Here is a 20,408-nt window from a genome sequence, read left to right on the forward strand (position 1 = left end):
AATCAGGTGAGAAACAGAAACTGCAGAGAAATTCTAAAGATAATGCTCCAGAAATACGCAATGCTGCAGAAGAAACCAAACCACCAATTTATTCCATTTAAGAGTTTTGGATTGGAAGTCTCTCCCTCCCCTAAGAATAGCAATTTGGTTTATTTGGTCATCTCTTATAAATGAGCGTGTGTTACCTTTAGGATGTGCAGGTACCCCTGAAGACTTAACAAAAACTACCCCTAGACATTGAGGACTCTTCCAAGTCAACACGTGCTGTGAGGCTTTGCCTGAACAGTTAAGAGCCTTCCCCTCTGACATATCTCTGTTTAAACAATTTGATTATTTTAGGCATGTTCAAAATTCACTGTCAATTATACATATCATTTTTCTTATTCTCCACAAAACCCTCTTTAGAGATAATAATTTGAACTGTCACTTTAGGAATGAGTCCGCCTAGTCTTACGTACCAGTGATAAATATTCTTTCAATTGACAAACACTTGAGCCAGGCACTCAGTAGCTGTGGAAAGTACCTGAGGCACAGTAATGCAGAATGTGTTGGCAGGCATCTCCAGTGATAAACACACAAGGTATAAGATAATTTCATAAGGATGAGGAAAACGAGAAATGAGAAGGTGGTGAGTGCCACCTTCTCATTTGGATAGTGGTAAGTGCCATGAAATAAAAACCACGAGAATGCAGAAGAGGAGACCAGGGAGGGGAAGAGCTTCCAGGGGGACTTAAAGCCATGGGAACCTTGGGGGAAAAGTGGTTCAAGCAAGTGAGACAGTAAAGTGCGAAGGTCCTGACGGGAAAGGGAAAGACGTGTGAAGTGAAGAGCACCAGGCCTGCTGTGGTTAGAGCAGAGGGAAGGCATAGCTACACAGGACAGTATAAGCCAGACCAAGGAGGTTTTTTAGACCCTGGGAAGGACTTTGGAACATGCACTCACTGGAAGATTTTAAGCAGATTAGACTTGGACAGTTATTTTAAAGATCACTGGCTGATACATGGAGCACTGACCACTGCTAGAGAAAACAGTGAAGAGGTCACAGAGGTCACAGTAATTAACAACTCTGGTCACAGGGTCACACTAGTAACGAATACTGGGTGCTAACTACATGCCCTGTATGGTTGAAAGTGAATTGTCTTATTTAATCCTCAGAATAACCCTGTGAAATGGGTACTGTTACTATTTAACAGATGAGGAAAGGGAGGATGGTGGTTCAATTTTTAAATTAGTCTTAGTCGTCTAATAAGTAAGTGGTAGAGGGGATTGGAACCTATGCATTCTGACAAGAGGCCTCTTGCCTTTAAACCACTACTCTTCAATTCCTATTGAAAGCCATGAGATTGTGGTGTCACCCAGAAGGTTCTAGATAAAGAGGCTAAGACTGAGTCCTGATGTTACTCCAACATTTGAGTTAGGCAGAGGATGAGGAGGCTGAAATGGAATGTGAGGTGGAGTGGGCAGCAAGGGCAAAGGGCAAACAGAAGAACCATGGATTTGGATTCTCATGGATGCCAAGAGAAGAAAACATTATCTAAGGGGAACAGGATAGGTTAAGAGCTGCTGTGAGATACTGTGCTTTGAAGGGTAGAGAGAAAAGAACTAATAGTTGGAGAGAAATGGGGGCCCGGGGGAGTTTTTTTTTTTCTTATATTTTGAAACAAGGGTGATTCCAAGTCACGCTTAGTCAACAGGAATACCCCCTGAAATCAGGATGTGTCCTAACAGGAACTCCCCTAAGAGAAAAAGCACTACTCTATCCACTGCCTCTCTTAATAAGTTTTCTAGTATACACACAATTCCTAAGGAAAAAACAAATCGAATAAAATTAAAATGAGCTAATGAGAAACATTACTTACTTATATTCATTTTCAACCATATTTTCAGGGTCTGCCTGTTCAATGGCTTCTTCAAAGAATTCCTCCAAAGTGGGCATGTATTCCCTGAGCAGTATAAAATAACTAGTGAGGATCACATATATTCTTAATAATAAATACTCATAAAGTGGTGGCAAGACAAGATTCTAATGGCCCCATACTTTTAGTTACAGTTTTGATTACTTGGGAACTCAGACTTTTTAAGGAACTAAAATCCTCAAAACTAAATTCAGAAAGGACAATAAAGAGGGGATAGTCTAATACTAAACAATATTATATAGTATTTACTACATATATTGTGTGCTTTAATTACACACCATAATATATGAATATGTTGCTATTCAAAGAGGGCAGCCAGCGGATTTTATAGCATTTGAATTTTACCAGCAAATAAGAAGCTTTTACATAACGTCCCCATCCATGAATTATTTTTTCTTTAAACCAGAATGAGACCAAAGCTAATAATCAGACCATAATACGATTTCAAGGGTTTAACCTTTAGCTCTTATTTAAATTGTTACCATGGTAGCATTGTTGATTTTTAAAATGCATCTTTCTTGAATTTGTTTTTAGAAATAAAATTTTTATACAGGGACAAGCGAAGAAATGAGATCTCAGGATCAGAAGACATCTTCTATAATAAAACTAGGAAAATGGGCTCTCTAAAAAAAACTATCCCAATATCCATTCGTTTCCTAATGCTATAGATACTATATTCCATTTTATGAACATGCCACAAGTTATCCATGTCCTATCCACAGATATTTAAGTTGTCTTCCCACTCTTTGCTCTGACAATGTTAAAGGGACATTCTTGCACCTGTCTCCTTGTAGATGAACAGATTTCTTTAGGCACTGGGCCTTCAAACTTCCACTGCAACCCACAGTAAGAAATTCATTTTACATTGCAACCCAGTACACACATATATGCAAGTATATGTACCATAGATATAAGCTAATGTTTCACAAAAGTACATTTCCTATTTCATTTAAAAAATGCTAGTTTAAATTACTAAACTGACTTTACAAACCACCAGTGATTCTCAAACTTAGTTGTTTTTTTTTTTTTTGTTTTTTTGTTTTTTTGAGATGGAGTCTTGCTCTGTTGCCCAGGCTGGAGTGCAGTGGCCGGATCTCAGCTCACTGCAAGCTCCGCCTCCCAGGTTCACGCCATTCTCCTGCCTCAGCCTCCGAGTAGCTGGGACTACAGGCGCCTGCCACCTCGCCCGGCTAGTTTTTTGTATTTTTTAGTAGAGACGGGGTTTCACTGTGTTAGCCAGGATAGTCTCGATCTCCTGACCTCGTGATCCACCCGTCTCGGCCTCCCAAAGTGCTGGGATTACAGGCTTGAGCCACTGTGCCTGGCCTCAAACTTAGTTTTTAAAAACGCTATTCTGATCAACACACCTACTAGGGGGGCACAGACATCTTTAACATTCAGATAGAGTGGTTGTGCCATCATACTCCCACCAGCAGCACTGGCAAATTATTTTTATCCATAATTCTTATAGAATCTGGGTATTTTAAAATTACTGAATCTCTTAGCTGTGAAACTGCCCGCTGTAGTTTTTAACTGTACTTCCAGTTACTAGTGAAGTTCAGCATCTTCTCAGAGGTTTATTAAGGTTTCTACTTCTGAACCTGGCTCTTCCTTTGTCCGTTTTTCTACTGGATTGATTTACTCTCATAGATTTGGTAGGAATCTAATTTTATTTATCAATTGTGCTAGAATTTTATCTATTTTTCTTGGTCTTAAAAAAAATCTTTTGATTTTGTTGATCTTCTCCATTGTTTGTTGGCTATTTTTACTGATTTCTAATCTTTTACTGTCTACTTCTATACGTTTACTTTTCTTCTGAATGACTCTCAGTGTTAGACTCTTACTTAGCTTGGTTTTTAGATTTCATTCTTTTTGAAAGTGTAAACACTTAAGGCTATACATTTCTCTTCTGTGTTCTACTAAGTTAGATCTCAAAGTCTGAACATGTAGTGTTTTCATTGTCATTTGGCCCTACATTTTCTAATTTCCATTATGATTTATTCTTTGATTCAAGGATTATTAAAAGTGTGTTTAAAGGAGTTTTAAGTATTTTTGCTTTTGTTATTCACATATAATTTACAAAAACTTGTGGCTTCTGTAAGACCAAGCCTGTTAATTATTTTGTTAAATTCTAAATGTATTACACTAAGTTTTTTCCACCAAAATTTATTAAATTCTGAGAAAGGTCTGTCAAAATCCTACTAGATGGTGGGTTTTCTGGGTGGTGGATGGTGAAAACTGACCTGGGTCAACTTCTCATTCTAATTTTGTCAAACTTTTGAGAACACATTCTTAGAAAATAAAGTTTAAAATGTGTGTATTTCTATTTTTTTCCTTTTATCTTTATGCAATGATTGCCTTTATTTTTAATAATGCTTTCTGCTTTTAAGTCTTTTCTGCCTGATCTGAATATAACTATGCCTTTTAAAATTTACATCTTTTAAAAGTTCTTTCAGTTTCAACCCTTCCATATCTTTATTTTTAAGGTATATTTCTTATAAACATATAGATGGATTAGATGGATCTTTTTTTTTTTTTTTTTTTTTTTTGAGACGGAGTCTCATTCTGTTGCCCAGGCTGGAGTGCAGTGGGTGCAATCTCGGCTCACTGCAAGCTCCGCCTTCTGGGTTCACACCATTCTTCTGCCTCAGCCACCCAAGGTGCTGGGACTACAGGTGCACGCCCGGCTAATTTTTTGTATTTTTAGTAGAGACGGGGTTTCACCGTGTTAGCCAGGATGGTCTCGATCTCCTAACTTCGTGATCCGCCTGCCTAGGCCTCTCAAAGTGCTGGGATTACAGGTGTGAGCCACCGCGCCTGGCCGATGGATCTTTAAAATATAACACCAATTTCTGTCTTTGAGCCAGAAAGTCCATTTCCATTTATATTTGAATTTAACCATACTGTTTTGTACTTTGTGTTTTCTGAGCTTTTTTTCTCCTCTCCTACTTTCTATTTACTTGCTTAAATTTTCTGTATTTACCTTTTTTACCCCCCTCAATTTATTTAAAAATTACATATTCCATTTCTTTCACATACTTTACAAGCATGTTTGACTTAACCATAACATTCTTTAATTCTGACCATCCCTTCTTGTCTTACCTGTCACTTTCAGCAAGTTTACCTTTTAAAATAACCCTAAATAATAATTATTACTATTTTATACAATGAATTCTTGATAAGATTTATTCAGATTTCTTCATGTTTACCAAAGTGTCTACACAGTAATCCTTTCTGCAGTTTACTACTTTCTGGGTTCAGTTTCCTTAAGACAGCTTTTTCACTAGGGACTGCTGATAATTTCTCATAGTTTTAGTCAATCACTCAATTAACCACAACTGTTTAACTTGTTACAGAATTTCTGAGTTGAGTGTTGAAAAAGTAATACTTCTAGAAATGAGAAAATATACTCATTGAATTTACAAAATGGGCAGGTTTAATAGCAGACTAGACATAGGAAAAGCAAGAATTAATGGATTAATGATTAAGAAATCACCCAGAAAGCAATACAGAAGGAGCAAGAGTTGGAAACAATGAGTTAATGATAGTTGAGGAGGTCCAGCAAACATCTAATGGCAGAAGAAATAACAGAGAATGCGAAAGACATTTTCAAACACTCATCCCACTGTCTTCTGATTTCTTTGGTTATTCTTGAAGTCAACTATTAGTTTAACTGTGCTCCTCTGTAGGTTGTTTTTTCTCTCTGGTGACTTTATTACCATGTACAGAGGTATGGATTTATTTGGTTTATCCTCCTTAAGTATTATACTTCTTGAACCTATGAATTAATGCCTATTCTTAATAATTAACTCAATTATTACCTCTTTCCCATTCGCTATTATTTCTTTCTGCCATTAGATGTTTGCTGGACCTCCTCAACTATCATTAGGTCTTCGTTTCTAACTCTGCTCCTTCTGTATTGCTTTCTGGGTGATTTCTCAATCATTAATTAACCCATTAATTCTTACTTTACCTATGTCTAGACTGCTATTAAACCTGGCCATTTTGCAAGTTCAGTGACTATATTTTTTCGTTTCTAGAAGTATTACTTGTTTTTCAAGTCTGCCTAGTCCTTTTTGATAGTGTCATATTCCTGTGTTTTCAATTCCTTCTTATTTTGTCTTAATTTTCTGAAATATACTTATTTTACAGCCTTTATCTTATGGGTTTATTATCTAAAGTGGCCAACTTCTGTTGCTTGTTCTGTTTGCCAATCTTGCTCATGGTGGACTATTTCCCTGAAAGTTTTGTAAGTTTGGATGGTGAACTTATCTTTGGGTTTTATTTTTTTTAACAACCTTGTGAATATAATCTTTAGATTTTTATCTGTGGGAATCTTGTTTAGTTTGGGTTGAAGGGGTGACCTTCAGAAAGATTTTTATTGCCAGCATGGGACTTTCTAGTTCACTGTCTTAGCTTGAGGGTTCCTTTACATTGCTGGTAGGAAAAATTTAAACTGTAAGACTGCAAGAGAGCAGACTTATGGGACAGTTTCTCAGGGAATACTTTTTCCTGTAACCTATGTGTTGGTAAAAACCGATAAGCTTGTTTCCTGTGCCAGGGAGCACATCCCTGCCCTGCCCTGCCCTTCTTTTACAGATGTGTAGTGCTTCAACAATTTCAGCTTTGTTCAGGCGAAACTCGCTCACAAATTCATGCAGGCCTAAGGCCTTTCTGTCCTTTTGTGACTATTAAAACCCAAGTTTGGCTGGGTGCGGTGGCTCACGCCTGGAATCCAAGCACTCTGGGAGGCCGAGGCAGGCAGATCACAAGGTCAGGAGGTTGAGACCATCCTGGATAACACGGTGAAACCCCATCTCTACTAAAAATACAAAAAATAAGCCGGGCGTGGTGGCAGGAGCCTGTAGTCCCAGCTACTCGGGAGGCTGAGGCAGGAGAATGGCGTGAACCCAGGAGGCGGAGCTTGAAGTGAGCCAAGATCGCGCCACTGCACTCGAGCCTGGGTGACAGAGTGAGACTCCGTCTCCACAAAAAACAAAACCCAAGTTCCCTGGTTCTCAAAGCTGGGGATCATTAGTACTGCTGCTCTAGAACCATATTCTGTTCATAGGCTTACTCTTCTGTTTGTAGTTTTGATTCCTTTTTTGAATCTTTATTTTTTTGTGATTTCTAAAATTATTTTATCAGCACTTCGAGGAGTTTTATGGTGGGAAGTTATACTCTGCTGTGCCAAGAGTCAACCACAATAAACTTTTAAATTTCGTTTCAGCTCTGATCATAGCTGAGAAAAGGCTCCATTCTACTCAACTTGATAAAAGCAACACTTCATTTGAAAAATGTTCAACTTGCCTTGTCTCTGATTTACAGGCTTCCATATTATCAGGACAAAGATTCCAAAGCCTTGTTAACTCCTCACTACAAAACAGACACAGAAATAAATACGTTTTTTATGGACACCATCCTTATGTGCTTTGAAACTGAATAGAAAAACAATACAATGTACATAGTGGATTTGGGGATGTTGATAGTATGAGTTTTACTTTTCTCAATAATTTTTGGTATTTAAAATACCTAAAATTATTCTCTATATGAACATATAATCATTAATTATAATTATGACTAATGATAACTGAATAATCTTTAGTTTTTTCTAAAAATATTCAAGCACAATCTAAAGCAATGATTAGTTAACTAGAAGGTAAGAGAACTCAAGGATTATGGTACCTTGCAACAACTAGAAGTGAGGTTCATCAATCTAAACAATCCTACTGTCTGAAACGGAAAAAAACGGCACAGCCGAGAGACACAGATTTTGGAAGCTGGAGACAAAATGAAGGTTTTATCTGGTGCATGAACCTACACAATGGGCAGTATAGAGAGTGCGGTTTGCTCTGGCTATCTATGTGTGTACCAAACACAAATTCATATTATATTTTGGATGGAGAGTTCTTATAGTAACATCTTCAAAATATAAAAATAAGAACATTCCACATGAAGACAAGTTCACCTACTTTCCCATCAGAATTTTTTTGCTGGGTCCTTTCCCTAGGAAGTCTTCGGGTGCTGTTCTCTTCCGAATTATTCTTGTAGGTTTGGTATCTGATGTTCTGTGGTGAAAAAAAACATACACTATTTTTTGAATTACAAATGGATAGCAGAAATAGAAGAATGTTTAATGTAAAATAAAATTTAGTTATTGTTTTCCTCTTAAGAAAGATGAAAACTGGCTGGGCATGGTGGTTCATGCCTGTAATCCCAGCACTTTGACGGGCTGAGGTAGGTGGATCACCTGACATCAGAAGTTCGAGACCAGCCTGGCCAACATGGTGAAACCCTGTCTCTACAAAAATACAAAAATTAGCCAGACATGGTGGTAGGTGCCTGTAATCCCAGCAACTTGGGAGGCTGACGCATGAGAATCGCTTGAACCCAAGAGGCGGAGGCTACAGTGAGCTGAGATCGCGCCACTGCATTCCAGTCTGAGTGATAGAGACTCCATCTCAAAAAAAAAAAAAAAGGATGACATGGAGTAGATATACAGTATTCTTCTCAATAATATAGATGTTTGTACCAGGAATTTAATGACAAGAAATTTATGAGGTAAAAAAAATACAGAGGTAAATCAAAGTGGTTGTACTCTTACAGAGTTCAACTTACATTTTTTATATGAAATATATACATGGATCTTTACATGCTACAGTCATATCGCAGCATATTTTCAAAAGCTTTTCTCATCGTTCTTGTGATGAGTATGTATTTACCTTTCTTTCACAAAACTTGGGCAACCTTCATTTTTCCATGAGTTCCAGTTTTCTTCAGTGTTTAATATATGCTGGGAAAAACAGATTACATTTTGGTTAATGGAATCCTCTGAAATTCTGGTTCGTGCTAAGAAGAGGATGTGAACATAAAAAACACATACCTCTACCATCTTTGAAAATCTTTCTCCATCGGGGGGGTTTTCAGATAGTAGCTGTGATTAGAAAGAATATACTAAGCTTTCAACAACTTTCTGCATCATAGGAGTGGTTTGTAGGCAGAGAACCAAGGAGTGTTTGTGGTCTTGTACCTGAGCTTAACTTTATCCTTATTTTCCTATTTGGGGCTGAAACAAAGAAAATCCTAAATTTCCATTTTTTCAATCATGGGTTTGTTGCGTGTTGAACTTACTTGATAAACTGATTTTGTAGTATCTTCAATCCAAAGTGATTGTTCATCAGTTAAAACATAGTTTGAACTAGGGAACAAAGCAATGAAAGCATGCTTGAGTTACAGCAATGCATATCCAATTTTAAGCTTTAAAAAACACAAGGCATGTAACATGTAACTATACTGTTGATAGTGTCAAAAATTACCAAGATAAGAATAGTCAAAAATAAAAGGATTATAAGAGAAAATTCTTGCACTTCTTCCTCAAGAGGGTTGGTACTGAAGACATAAAAACATATGCAGGGAATAAAACATTCAGTTAATCAATCGGATTCACTATGAACAGAGCAATAAATGTTTCCTAAAATAAGCTGAGTGTGAAATGAAAACCTCTGATTTGATATTAAGATATTTGTATACATGATGCACATTCAGTATGGCATGCTACATTCCTTTAAGGTTCATTCAAAACACAACGAATAAAAACACCCAAACCCTAGAAAAGGCAACAGGCAAACCCAAATTGTTAATAGCCGCCACTAACTGAACTCTCACAATGCACTAGGTGATTTAAAGACATCCAATAAATATTGATGGCTAGGATCTGAACACTTTACATACATTATTTACTGAATTCTTGGAACAAGTACATGTACATATTAAACACAGACTACAGTGGCTCAATGATTTGCCCAAGGCCATAAAGCTTTAATTCAAACCTATGTCTCACTCCAAAGTCCCTGATCTTCCTACAATGCTATACCAAACCTCAAAAATAGATAGAAGGATAAGAAATTACATTTTTTTTAGTGTTTACCATGTGCTACTACCTTAAAATGACAAGTCTGAAAGAGTTGCACTGCAGTCAGCAAATGATGAGCCTGGGATTCAAACCCGGCAGGTAGTAAAGTCATTATACAACTAATACTGCATTGCTCAGTGTCCTTAACACAACTACCATTAAGTAGCAGTGGGCTCCACCTTCAGTTATGGACAGGACAGGAGGAAATGGATGGAGGGATTTAGATAGACAGTAGAGAGCCTAATAAGGTTTTGTGAAACCCCAAAGAAATGAACTCCTTTTTGCTTAAATATTTTATTTGCATCTTTTAGCTTGAATGTCCTACACAGCTTCACACCTTGTGAGATATGTATTACTGGCTTAGTCTACAAATCCGCTTTGGAGGAGGTCTGAGGGAGGTGAGAGGGAATGATGAAAGTTTGGAGCAGAGACCTCCACCTGCCAGTAAAGACGACAACTCCTGGTAAGCCCTGGAATTGGGGCAGGAAAAACTCACACTGACAGATATATTTAACATCTTTTCCTTAATCCTAATATCTAAAAGCCTTCAATATATCAGCTGCAATACATGTGTTTTAGGGATACAACCTTAACATGAAATGGACACAATACAAAAGAAAAATCATAAGCAAGTCCTTTTTTTTCTTGGCTACTGTTTACAAATTATTTACTACCCATATTATCTTACCTTTTGAATTTGACCTGCCCCTTGAGATATTGGAATAAAATGAGATACTGCAACAGGATGTGTCGACGAAAGTTACTGTCACTCAGTTGTAAATCCATCAGCTACTCAAGAAACAAGCAAACACATACGAAAACAACACATTAAAATCAAGTTTTGCCTAAAGGTACAAAATGTGCTACTATAGAAATGGAAGATTCCAATTCAATTTAAAAAACCTTTGTTGAGAATTCATTGCATGTGAGGCATTACCGCACAAGCCCAAAGACGGTCCAGTCAAGGTTTCACTTAGACTTCTTGACTGTTTTATGCCATGACAGATTCATGTTGGTGGATAACAATGCTCTATCTGTGGTCCTGACATGAGGATAAAATAAGGCAGAAATATAAAAAAGTAAACTGGGCATGGTGGCACAAGCCTATAGTCTCAGCTACTCAGGAAGCTGAGAAGGAGGATCACTTGAACCCAGGAGTTCGAGATCAGCCTGAGCAACATAGCAAGACTCTAAATTAAAAAAAAAAAAAAAGTAAAAAGTAAAACTGAGGCTACTACTTTCCCACATATGAAGAAATACTGGCTAAAGAAGATATGGATAACAGCACAATATCAACGGGTACCACTCATTTTTGCAGCCCTGTAAGTGCCTGCAACAGAGGTATTAAGAAATTAGAGGTGAAAATCATCTCTGATTAGATGGGCTTTGTTTTTTTTTAGCTTTTAGTGAAAACTGCGTCATACTTGTATTATCACAGAATCTGGATTAGAAAGGACTTGAAGGTGATTTATGAGGAAGTTCTTCTTCAACGACCCTGCCATCCAGCTGTAAGAATAACTTGCGGGTGACGAAGGAAAGTCATTCTGATTATGTGCATGGAGCACTGAAGGAAAGGTGAACCTGTAACCACGAACTCATGCTAGTACTGCTTTCAAAAACTACAGTAACAAAGGAAAGCCATGTTCTCCTAAATGAATCACCAGTAAGGCAGCTGGAAGCGTCAGAAATTGGTTTTGGTTCAATGTCCCAAGTTCTGGTGGCTCTGCTTTACATGGTTTGGTACCATTTACTAAGGCCACCTAACACACACGCCTCCTTATTCACTAGCAACCCCTTCCACACCGCGGCTCCAGGTCTTAAAAAAAAAAAAAAAAAATTAATGATCAGCCTTCCCGTCAGGTTTCCCACACTTTTAAGGACTGAATATATTTGATTGTTATTTATATTAACTCTCCTATCCCAAATTGGAAATGTGAATGGCTGGCCATCAGCCTTCCCTTCCTCCAGCCCCTGGGCAACTTGACTGTCTCCACTCAGGCTGTTAGTTCCTTGCCATCAACTCCATGGACAGGCCCACCTCTGCTCCAGCTACCCACTACTGTGGCCACAGCTAGACCTGGGGTCACTCAGCTTCCCCAGATCTGAAGTCTTTAACTCACAATCCTATCTCACCACCTCTATCCTTGCCAGGTCTCTCACTCAGGTGCTTCCAATATACCTAATATTTGGATCTTACTGAGACTTTAAGGCCCTTTCTATTCTCTACCTGTTAGTCCAATCCTATTTTAGTCTAGATAAGGAGTCAGCAAACCTTTTCCTGAAGTGTGAAATAGTAAATATTTTTATTAATAGGTTATGTGGGCTAAAAGGCATAGTATGGATATTATATAGGTATTTAAACATCTAAAATATAAGAGACAAAAAAAAAAAACCCAAAACCACCAAAAACAACCAACACGGGTGGTGGGCCAGATTTGGCCTGTAGGCTATAATCTGCCAACTCCTTGTCTAGACTTCATGGTTAATCTCTTTGGCCATTTTCTTGCCAACTTCAACACACTTGTCCCATATTTCTTCTGTCACATCTAGTGAGCAAACAGCAACCTTGAATAAACCAACTGTCACCTTCTCTATACCAACTCTCAGGCTTCCAATCTCGGCTGAAAGTGAGGTGCCTGAGTGAATATACCAAATTACACAGCTATGCAGAGGGCACCACTGGTATGTGGTCTCCACCTTAAACATCTGTTTTTAGTCAGCAATCTCTCGCAATCTCTCTTTATTCTTCAAGGTCATTCTCTCTCCTATTCTTCACAGTAATGATTTCAAACCCTTTTCACTTAGCAAAAATACTACTTTACCACTCCTCTTCACTTTCAGTAGATAACTACTTTTGCCTTCAATGAGGAGAAAAATTCATGAAATTGGAAAGCATTTCATTTCTTGGCCCCAAAATGACAAGTCAGCTGCACCCACACCTTTGTTTACCTCATTTCCTTCTGTCACAACTCCTTCATGACTAAAGGTATTCCATCTGGATTACCTTCCATCTGGAATCCTAATATCCCTAATAACTGAGTTCCATCAACTAACTGCCCTGGTTTCTGTATCTACAACCTCTTCTTTCCAAGCTCCTTTCCATAAGCATTACATAACCTCCCTCAAAGATCTCCCACATTCTCACCTCACCCTTTAATAGCAAAGCTTCTTAAAATAACTGACTACAGGCACTGTTGCCAATCAGCCCCTCAACCTGCTATCATCAGACCGCCTCATCCACTAATCCATTGAAAGTGTTTTTGTTGGTTGGGCGTGGGGGCTTATGCCTGTAACCCCAGCACTTTGGGAGGCTGAGGCGGGTGGATCACGAGGTCAGAAGTTCAAGACTAGCCTGGCCAACATGGTGAAACTCGTCTCTTATTTAAAAAAAAAAAAAAAGTTGGGCGTGGTGGTACACACCCTGTAATTCCAGCTGCTCCGGAGGCTGAGGCAGGAGAATAGCTTAAACCTGAGAGGCAGAGGTTGCAGTGAGCTGAGACCATGCCACTGCACTCCAGCCTGGGCAACAGAGCGAAACTTGGTCTCAGGGCAGGAGAAGTGTTTTGTCAAGATCACCAATGACTTATTTGTTGTTAAATCCTGTGAACACTCTTTATTGTCCTCATCCTACTTGATATGCTTGGCTTCCGTGAGTGCCCTGCTTTTCTAGTTTTTCTCTAAACTCACAGGTTACTCTTCAGTCTTCTCCTCTTGTCCCTTCATTCTCCCTTAAACATGGGTTTTCTTCAGGATTTGATTCAATATTTTCTTCTCTTCTTAATCTACACTCTCCCCTCTAGCTCATTTCATATACTCTACAGTTTGAATTACCATTTATAAACTGATAACTCCTACAACTATACTCTCAACCTAGATCTTGTTCCTAATCTCCAGATTTGTATACTCAACAACCTATTACACATCTCTACTTGAATGTTCAACTGACACTTGATTGGATTTCACAAAGTAAAACATCAATTTTCTCCACAAAAGCTGTTCTCCAGTGTTGACTAATTCAATGAGAGGCTCCAACATCCACCCATTTGCCCAAGCAACTCTAGGAAGGCTTCCTGGAGAAAGCAGCATCTAAACTCTCAACAAGGAACAAACCTAAAGATGGAGAGTGGGGGTTGGGGAACGGGGGAGAAAAGGGGGGAGCCAAATAAGAGACTGGTCTATTTGAAGGACCAAAGTACAGAGTTCAATACATCTGGAGTAGAGATGTAAACCCCTGCCTTAAAGAGACGAACCAAAGTGGCTAGGTGATGCTTACTAGCTGTTCATTTTATTTTTTTATGTTGAAAGATTTTTCTTGATAGAAACAATGGATTGAAAATAGGAGTCAACAAACCACTGAATCAGGGGTGGAAAGGTCTAATGAGATTCAAGCTAACTGTTTCACATTATACTTAAGGAAACTAGGTCAAGAAAAGTTAAAACTACCTAGGCAAGATTACACAGCTAGTTAGTGACAGAGCTGACAGTGAAACTAATGCACTCAATTGTACCCTTTCCTTCATAATATATACTATCTAGTTCCATTTTTCTTTGGTTATTTAAAAAATTATACCATTTACACTATGTCATGGGTCAAACATTTCATTATTATTAGTTTTAGAAACAGGGTCTCACTCTGTTTCTCAGGCTGGAGTGCAATGGCACCATCACAGCTCACTGCAGCCTTGAACTCGGGGGCTCAAGCAATTCTCTTGCCTCAGCCTCCTGAGTAGCTAGGACAACAGGCATATGCCACAATGCCCAGCTAATTTTTTTCTTTTAAATTTTTTGTAGAGACAGAGTCATACTTTGTTGCCCAGGCTGTTTTGAACTTCTGGCTTCAAGCAATCCTTCAGCCTCAGCTTTACAAAGTGCTGGGATTATGGGTGTAGGCCATCACTCCTGGCCCAAATGTTTCTTTGTAAATGTCTGTGTATCTTGAGCAAAGGGCTTTTATTATCCTTAGCTGTATGTATGTATGTATATATGTATGTATGTATTTAGTACAGAAGGGTCTTGCTATGTTGCCCAGGCTGAACTTAAACTCCTAGGCCCAAGTGATCCTCCCACCCTGGTCTCCTAAATAGCTGGAACTACAGGCATACATCACTGGACAAGGCTACTGTCCTTAGTTTTTATGGCACATCTTAGCTCAGGCCTCAGTTTTCCTGATATTCTAAACCTAAAAATTAGTTTTTATGGCACATCTTAGCTCAGGCCTCAGTTTTCCCGATATTCTAAACCTAAAAAGTCTCATGCTTTTCATTTTAGTCATCCTTACATGCCTTTCTGTCAACCAATTTTACATATAAATAATATTCCTGGGTAAAATTAAAGTGTATGAAATCTTCCATTTCTATCAATTTAACACAAAATACTTAAAAAATGTGTGTTAGAAAACAAAATATTCAGAACATTCTCATTAAAATCTTACCAATTGTCATAACACATCAGGTGAGATCAAATTATCCAATTTTTAAATTATGAAATATTTTAAATGTTCAAAAAGGTATAGTTAAATAATACAATGTTCATGTACCCACTACCCAGTCACATATAAAATCCTAACATTTTTACTTATTACACATCTGTTAAAGAAACAGAATATCATAGACACTGTTGAAGCTCCCTCTATAATCTCCCTACTCCTATTTCCCTCCCTCCCTCTACTATGGTAACTACCATGTATTTCATGGTTAGGATTTTTATACACATTTTATATTACTACATATGTAAACATCTATAAATAATATATGGATGTACTTTGCATTGTTTCAAACTCTATACAATATGTGCTATTGTGCAATTTGCTATTTTCATACAACACTATGTTTGAAATTTACCCATCTTAATACATGTTGCTCTAGTTCAGGGATTGGCAAATCTTTTAAGGACCAGCCAGAAACTACTTTAGGCTCTATGGACTAGATATATCTGTCACAACTATTTATCTCTGCTGTTACAGAGCAAAAGCAGTCAATCTAAATGAATGAGGGTGGCTGTGTTTCAATAAAAATTATTATTCTTTTTTATTGTTTTCTGAGATAGAGTCTGACTCTGTCACCCAGGTTGGAATGCAGGAGCACGAATATGGCTCACTGCAGCCTTGACCTCCTGGGCTCAAGTGATTCTCCTGCCTCAGCCTCCCCTGTAGCTAGGACTACAGGCATATGCCACCACAGTCAGCTCACTGTAGTATTTTTTTGTAGAGATGGGGGTATCACTTTGTTGCTCAGGCTGGTCTCAAACTCCAGGTTTCAAGCAATTCTCCTGCCTTGGCCTCCCAAAGTGCTAGGATTACAGTCACTGCACCTGGCCCAATAAAAATTATCTACAAAAACAGATGATATGCCAGATTTGCCAACCCCTGCTATAATTAATCCATTTTCAGTGCTTTATAGAACTATCACATAAAATTATCTTATCACCCAGTCTTCTGCTTGTGAACATTGACACTGTTTCTAAACTTTCATTTACAAATACATCATTTACAGACAATGGTACAGTGAATCTTCTTAGAGATTTCCTTGTGTACATGGGTCCTATGTAGGGGGCCATATTTAGGAACAAATTTTAACTTCACTAGTTTTTACAAAAGTATTCTGCAAAGTGGTTGATTCAATTTATATTTCAACAGTGTATAAAAGTTCTCATTTTCCCACATCTCTGCCAATACTATTATTGTTAGGCTTTTCAATTTTGGCCAGGTTGCTAAGTGTGAAATGGTTATCTCATCATTTTATTTGCACTAGAGAGGCTTAGCAACTTTTGCAAGCTCATTCACTGTTCAGTTTTCTACATCTTTAAATGACTTGTTCTTATCATCTTTTCAGTTTTCCATCTGGTTGTCTTTTATCAATGGAATATTCTGAATACTAATCTTTCCTGGTTATATAGGTGGCAAATAATCTTCTCCTAGTCTGTGCCTTGTCTTTTTACTTTGCTTATGGTATCTTTTACTATTCAAGACTTTTACATCTTAATATTAAATGTTAAATATTAAATTGATATTTTCCCCTCACAATTTGTGCTTTTTGTAGCTCAAGAAATCTCTCCCTACTCCAAATTTACATATTTCATATTTTCTTCTAAATGTTTAAAAGTCTTGCCCTTCTCATTCATACTGTCAATTAACCTGGAATTGACTGTACTGAGGTACAGACTGAATTTTAATTTTTCCATATGGATAATTTATTAAGAATAGGCTGGGCCTGGTGGCTCATGCCTGTAACCCCAGCACTTTGGGAGGCTGAGCCGGGCAGATCACCTGAGGTTGGGAGTTTGAGACCAGCCTGGCCAACATGGAGAAACCTCATCTCTACTAAAAATATAAAATTACCCAGGCATGGTGGCACATGCCTGTAATCCCAGTTACTCAGGAGGTTGAGGCAAGAGAATCGCTTAAACCCAGGAGGTGGAGGTTGCAATGAGCTGAGATTGCGCCATTGCACTCACTTGGGCAACAAGAGCGAAACTGTCTCAAAAAAAAAAAAAAAAAATACACAAATAATTCATCCTTTCCTCGCTAGTTTATAATGGAATCTTTTTTGTATATTAACCTTTTCTACAATTCAGACTTTCTATTGTTTTAGTTTTCTTCTTCTGTATACTGGTACTAATAATTACCTGTCCTAACTACTATTGCTGTACAGGTCTTAATATCTGACAGGGTGAGTGTTCCCACTTTCTTCATATTTTTCTTACTCTTGGCTCTCTGCTTTTCCATAGAAACATTAATACTAACTTTTTGAGTTCCCATGAAAAAATCCATTTGGTCTTTATAATAAAACAATTCATATTCCTTTGGGTATAACTTATATTTAAAAATCCATTTGGATACTGATTCAAAACATGCTGAATCAATAAATCTGGGGAGAAGGGGCACTGGGTCTGTATCTATAAATGTAGTAATGCTGCTCCATTTTTGTAATGTTTCTCTATGAAGACTACACCTAGGTATTGGAGAGTTTTCACTGCTATTCTGAATAACATGTAATTGATTACTAGTTTATAAGAACACTATTGATGTTTCTCTTGCAATCTTGCTGAAGTTTCATTAGTTCTAACAGTTTCTTGGTTCTCTTGGATTTTTCTCTGCAGACAATTATATTGTCTTCAAATGGGGATAGTTTACTCTTTTCTTTCCAATACTTATAATTCTTATTCCTTGTTTTTTTCTCTTATTGAAATGGTTAGCTCCTCCAGTACGGTGTTGAACAGAAATATGGTTAGTGTCCATCCATGTCTTCTTTTTGGATTTAATGGGAATACTTTTTAAAGTTTCATAATTGTGTATGATGTTTGCAATAGGGTTTTTAAAATCAGTCCTTTTATCAACTCAAAGAACATTCCTTTCTACTTTTTGTATTGAATATTAGATTTTATTGAATTTTCTTGACTTCTGAGCTGATCATACAGATCTTAAAAATCTTTAATCTTTTTTTTTTTTTTTTCCAGACATGGTCTTGCTGTGTTGCCCAGGCTGGTCTTGAACTCCTGGGCTCAAGCAATCCTCCGGCCTTGGCCTCCCAAAGTGCTGGGATTACAGGCGTAAGCCAATATGCCCAGCCAATCTGTTGTTCATCTGGCATTATATTCCATCTTTCTGATGAACCATACTTACATTCCTAGGATAAACCATATGTCTCTATTTTTTTTAAAAAATAACTACTTCATTTGTGAGTTTATAAAACACTTCTATAAATAGAAAACATTCTATTTATATGTGAGACGAATATATATACACGTTTTTCCTTGTTCTGTCCTTATTGGGATTTTAAGTTATAATCTTATATAATGAACTGGGGGGCTTCTCTTTTTCTAACTTCTGAAAATTTTCATTTATGGTAGAAATTATTTATTCTTTGAAGTGTTGATAAGATGTGCCTGAAAAACCTCTGGGCCTGATATCATTCAAAAAGTGTCATTCTGGCTAGTATTTCTTTAATGGTTGTTCATCTATTTAGCTTTTTTTGTTGTTGTTGTTGTTTTTGAGAGTCTATTTTGGTCATTAAATTTTTCTAAAGAATTCCCATTTTATTAGGCTTCAAAATTTATTTGTAGAAGTTGTTCATAATATCCTCTTAATCTTTCAAATATCTCTAATTATGTCAATTTTTACTGTTAATACTGTTTGCTGGTATCTTTTCATTTTCCTCGCACAGGCTCTGGATTTCTTTTTATAACATTTTCTTTTCAAAGAAACAACTTTCAGTTTTGCTGATATATTTTATAGTTTCTCTTATTTCATTAAGTTGTGCTATTATTATTACTTCCATTTTCTTGAGGTTTACTTTGTACTTTTTCTAACTTCTTGAGTTGAATGCTCAATTTGTCACTCCTTCTTGACATTTTTTCCATTAATGCATATGAAGCTTTAACGGTCCCTTTACATCTCCCTTTATTTGTAACCCACACTTCTGACATATCATTCTTCCTGTAATTACGATTTTGATATACATTTATTACAAATTTGGAATTTCCATTATGATTTCTTCTTTAATTCCTGGGAAATGCATTTTTATGTTTTCATATATTTGCCTCTTTTTAAACTGTCCTTTTTGCAGCTTTAATTTTAGAATTCTAATTTGATGACAGAGAAATGTGGCTAGAGAATGTGTTCTTCATATATAATCTTTGAAATTTGCTGAGAATTTCTTTGTGACCTAGTACATGGTCAAATTTTGTGAATGTTCCACGTATACACAAAAATAAATATATTGCTTCTATTTATTCTGTACTACATCAAGCTTATTACTGTCATTGTTCAAATTTTCCATATACTTAACTAATCTTTAGTCAACCTGATCCATCAGAAGCAGTTAAAAATACATACTGTTATTGTGGGCCAACTTCTCATAACTTTGTAAGTTTTTGCTTAATATATTTTGAGGGTATATTATGAAATACATATAAGTTCATGACACCTTCTTGGTGGTTCATTCCTTTATTATGTAGTGTTCCTTGTCCTATTTATACTTTTCCCCTTAAATTCTATTTTATTTGTTATTTATGTAGCTTTCTTTTTGTTGGTATTAGCCTGGTATGTTTCTTTCCATCCTAATATTTCAATCATGAGTTTTGTTTTAGGTATATATCCCTTGTGGATACAAACTGCTCCATCTTCCATTTATTAAATTTTTCTTGTGTTCTTTTCTTTTCCACCTAAGTTTTAAGCTCTTAGGTCTGCTTTCTTCCTTCTTAGTGAAAATCATGGAATTACGGAACTTGGCTTTGCATAACTAGGAAAGGATAAGATTCTGAGACGCAAACCTCATTAAAAGGAAACTGGTGCCCCCAGAAGACAAATGTACCAATGGCAATTTGGTGCATGGGAAGCTCAGAGCATCTGTGTAAATGTGAATTTATGTTTTGCTCTTGAGCCCCCAGTGAGGAAGAGTACACAAAAGGATCGCTACTACTAACCTTGAGTTAGTTCAGAATGTTTTCACTCCTTAAAAGTGCTTTTGTATGACCTCTACTTGGCCTAATTTAATAATTTTTCCTGTTGACTGTTAGGCTCTTTTTTTTCTTTTACGTGAAAACCCATATGAATTGTGTGTCAGAGAGTGGGTAACAGGGTG

The 20,408-nt window shown here is 37.1% G+C and overlaps 1 protein-coding gene across 1 annotated transcript in view; it reads right to left on the bottom strand.

The window, feature by feature from the left end:
- Positions 1-20,408, bottom strand: part of THOC1 (THO complex subunit 1) — a 51,585-nt gene that overhangs the window by 2,511 nt on the left and 28,666 nt on the right. The window contains exons 12-18 of the mRNA XM_007974489.3: positions 10,517-10,617; positions 9,048-9,114; positions 8,800-8,850; positions 8,639-8,709; positions 7,889-7,984; positions 7,227-7,292; positions 1,860-1,943 (exon numbers count right to left, since the gene is read on the bottom strand). Of these exons, the coding sequence (XP_007972680.1) occupies positions 1,860-1,943; positions 7,227-7,292; positions 7,889-7,984; positions 8,639-8,709; positions 8,800-8,850; positions 9,048-9,114; positions 10,517-10,617 (536 nt within the window). The remainder of the gene's footprint in view (positions 1-1,859; positions 1,944-7,226; positions 7,293-7,888; positions 7,985-8,638; positions 8,710-8,799; positions 8,851-9,047; positions 9,115-10,516; positions 10,618-20,408) is intronic.

This window comes from Chlorocebus sabaeus, chromosome 18, assembly GCF_047675955.1.
Source record: "Chlorocebus sabaeus isolate Y175 chromosome 18, mChlSab1.0.hap1, whole genome shotgun sequence".
NCBI lineage: Eukaryota > Metazoa > Chordata > Mammalia > Primates > Cercopithecidae > Chlorocebus > Chlorocebus sabaeus.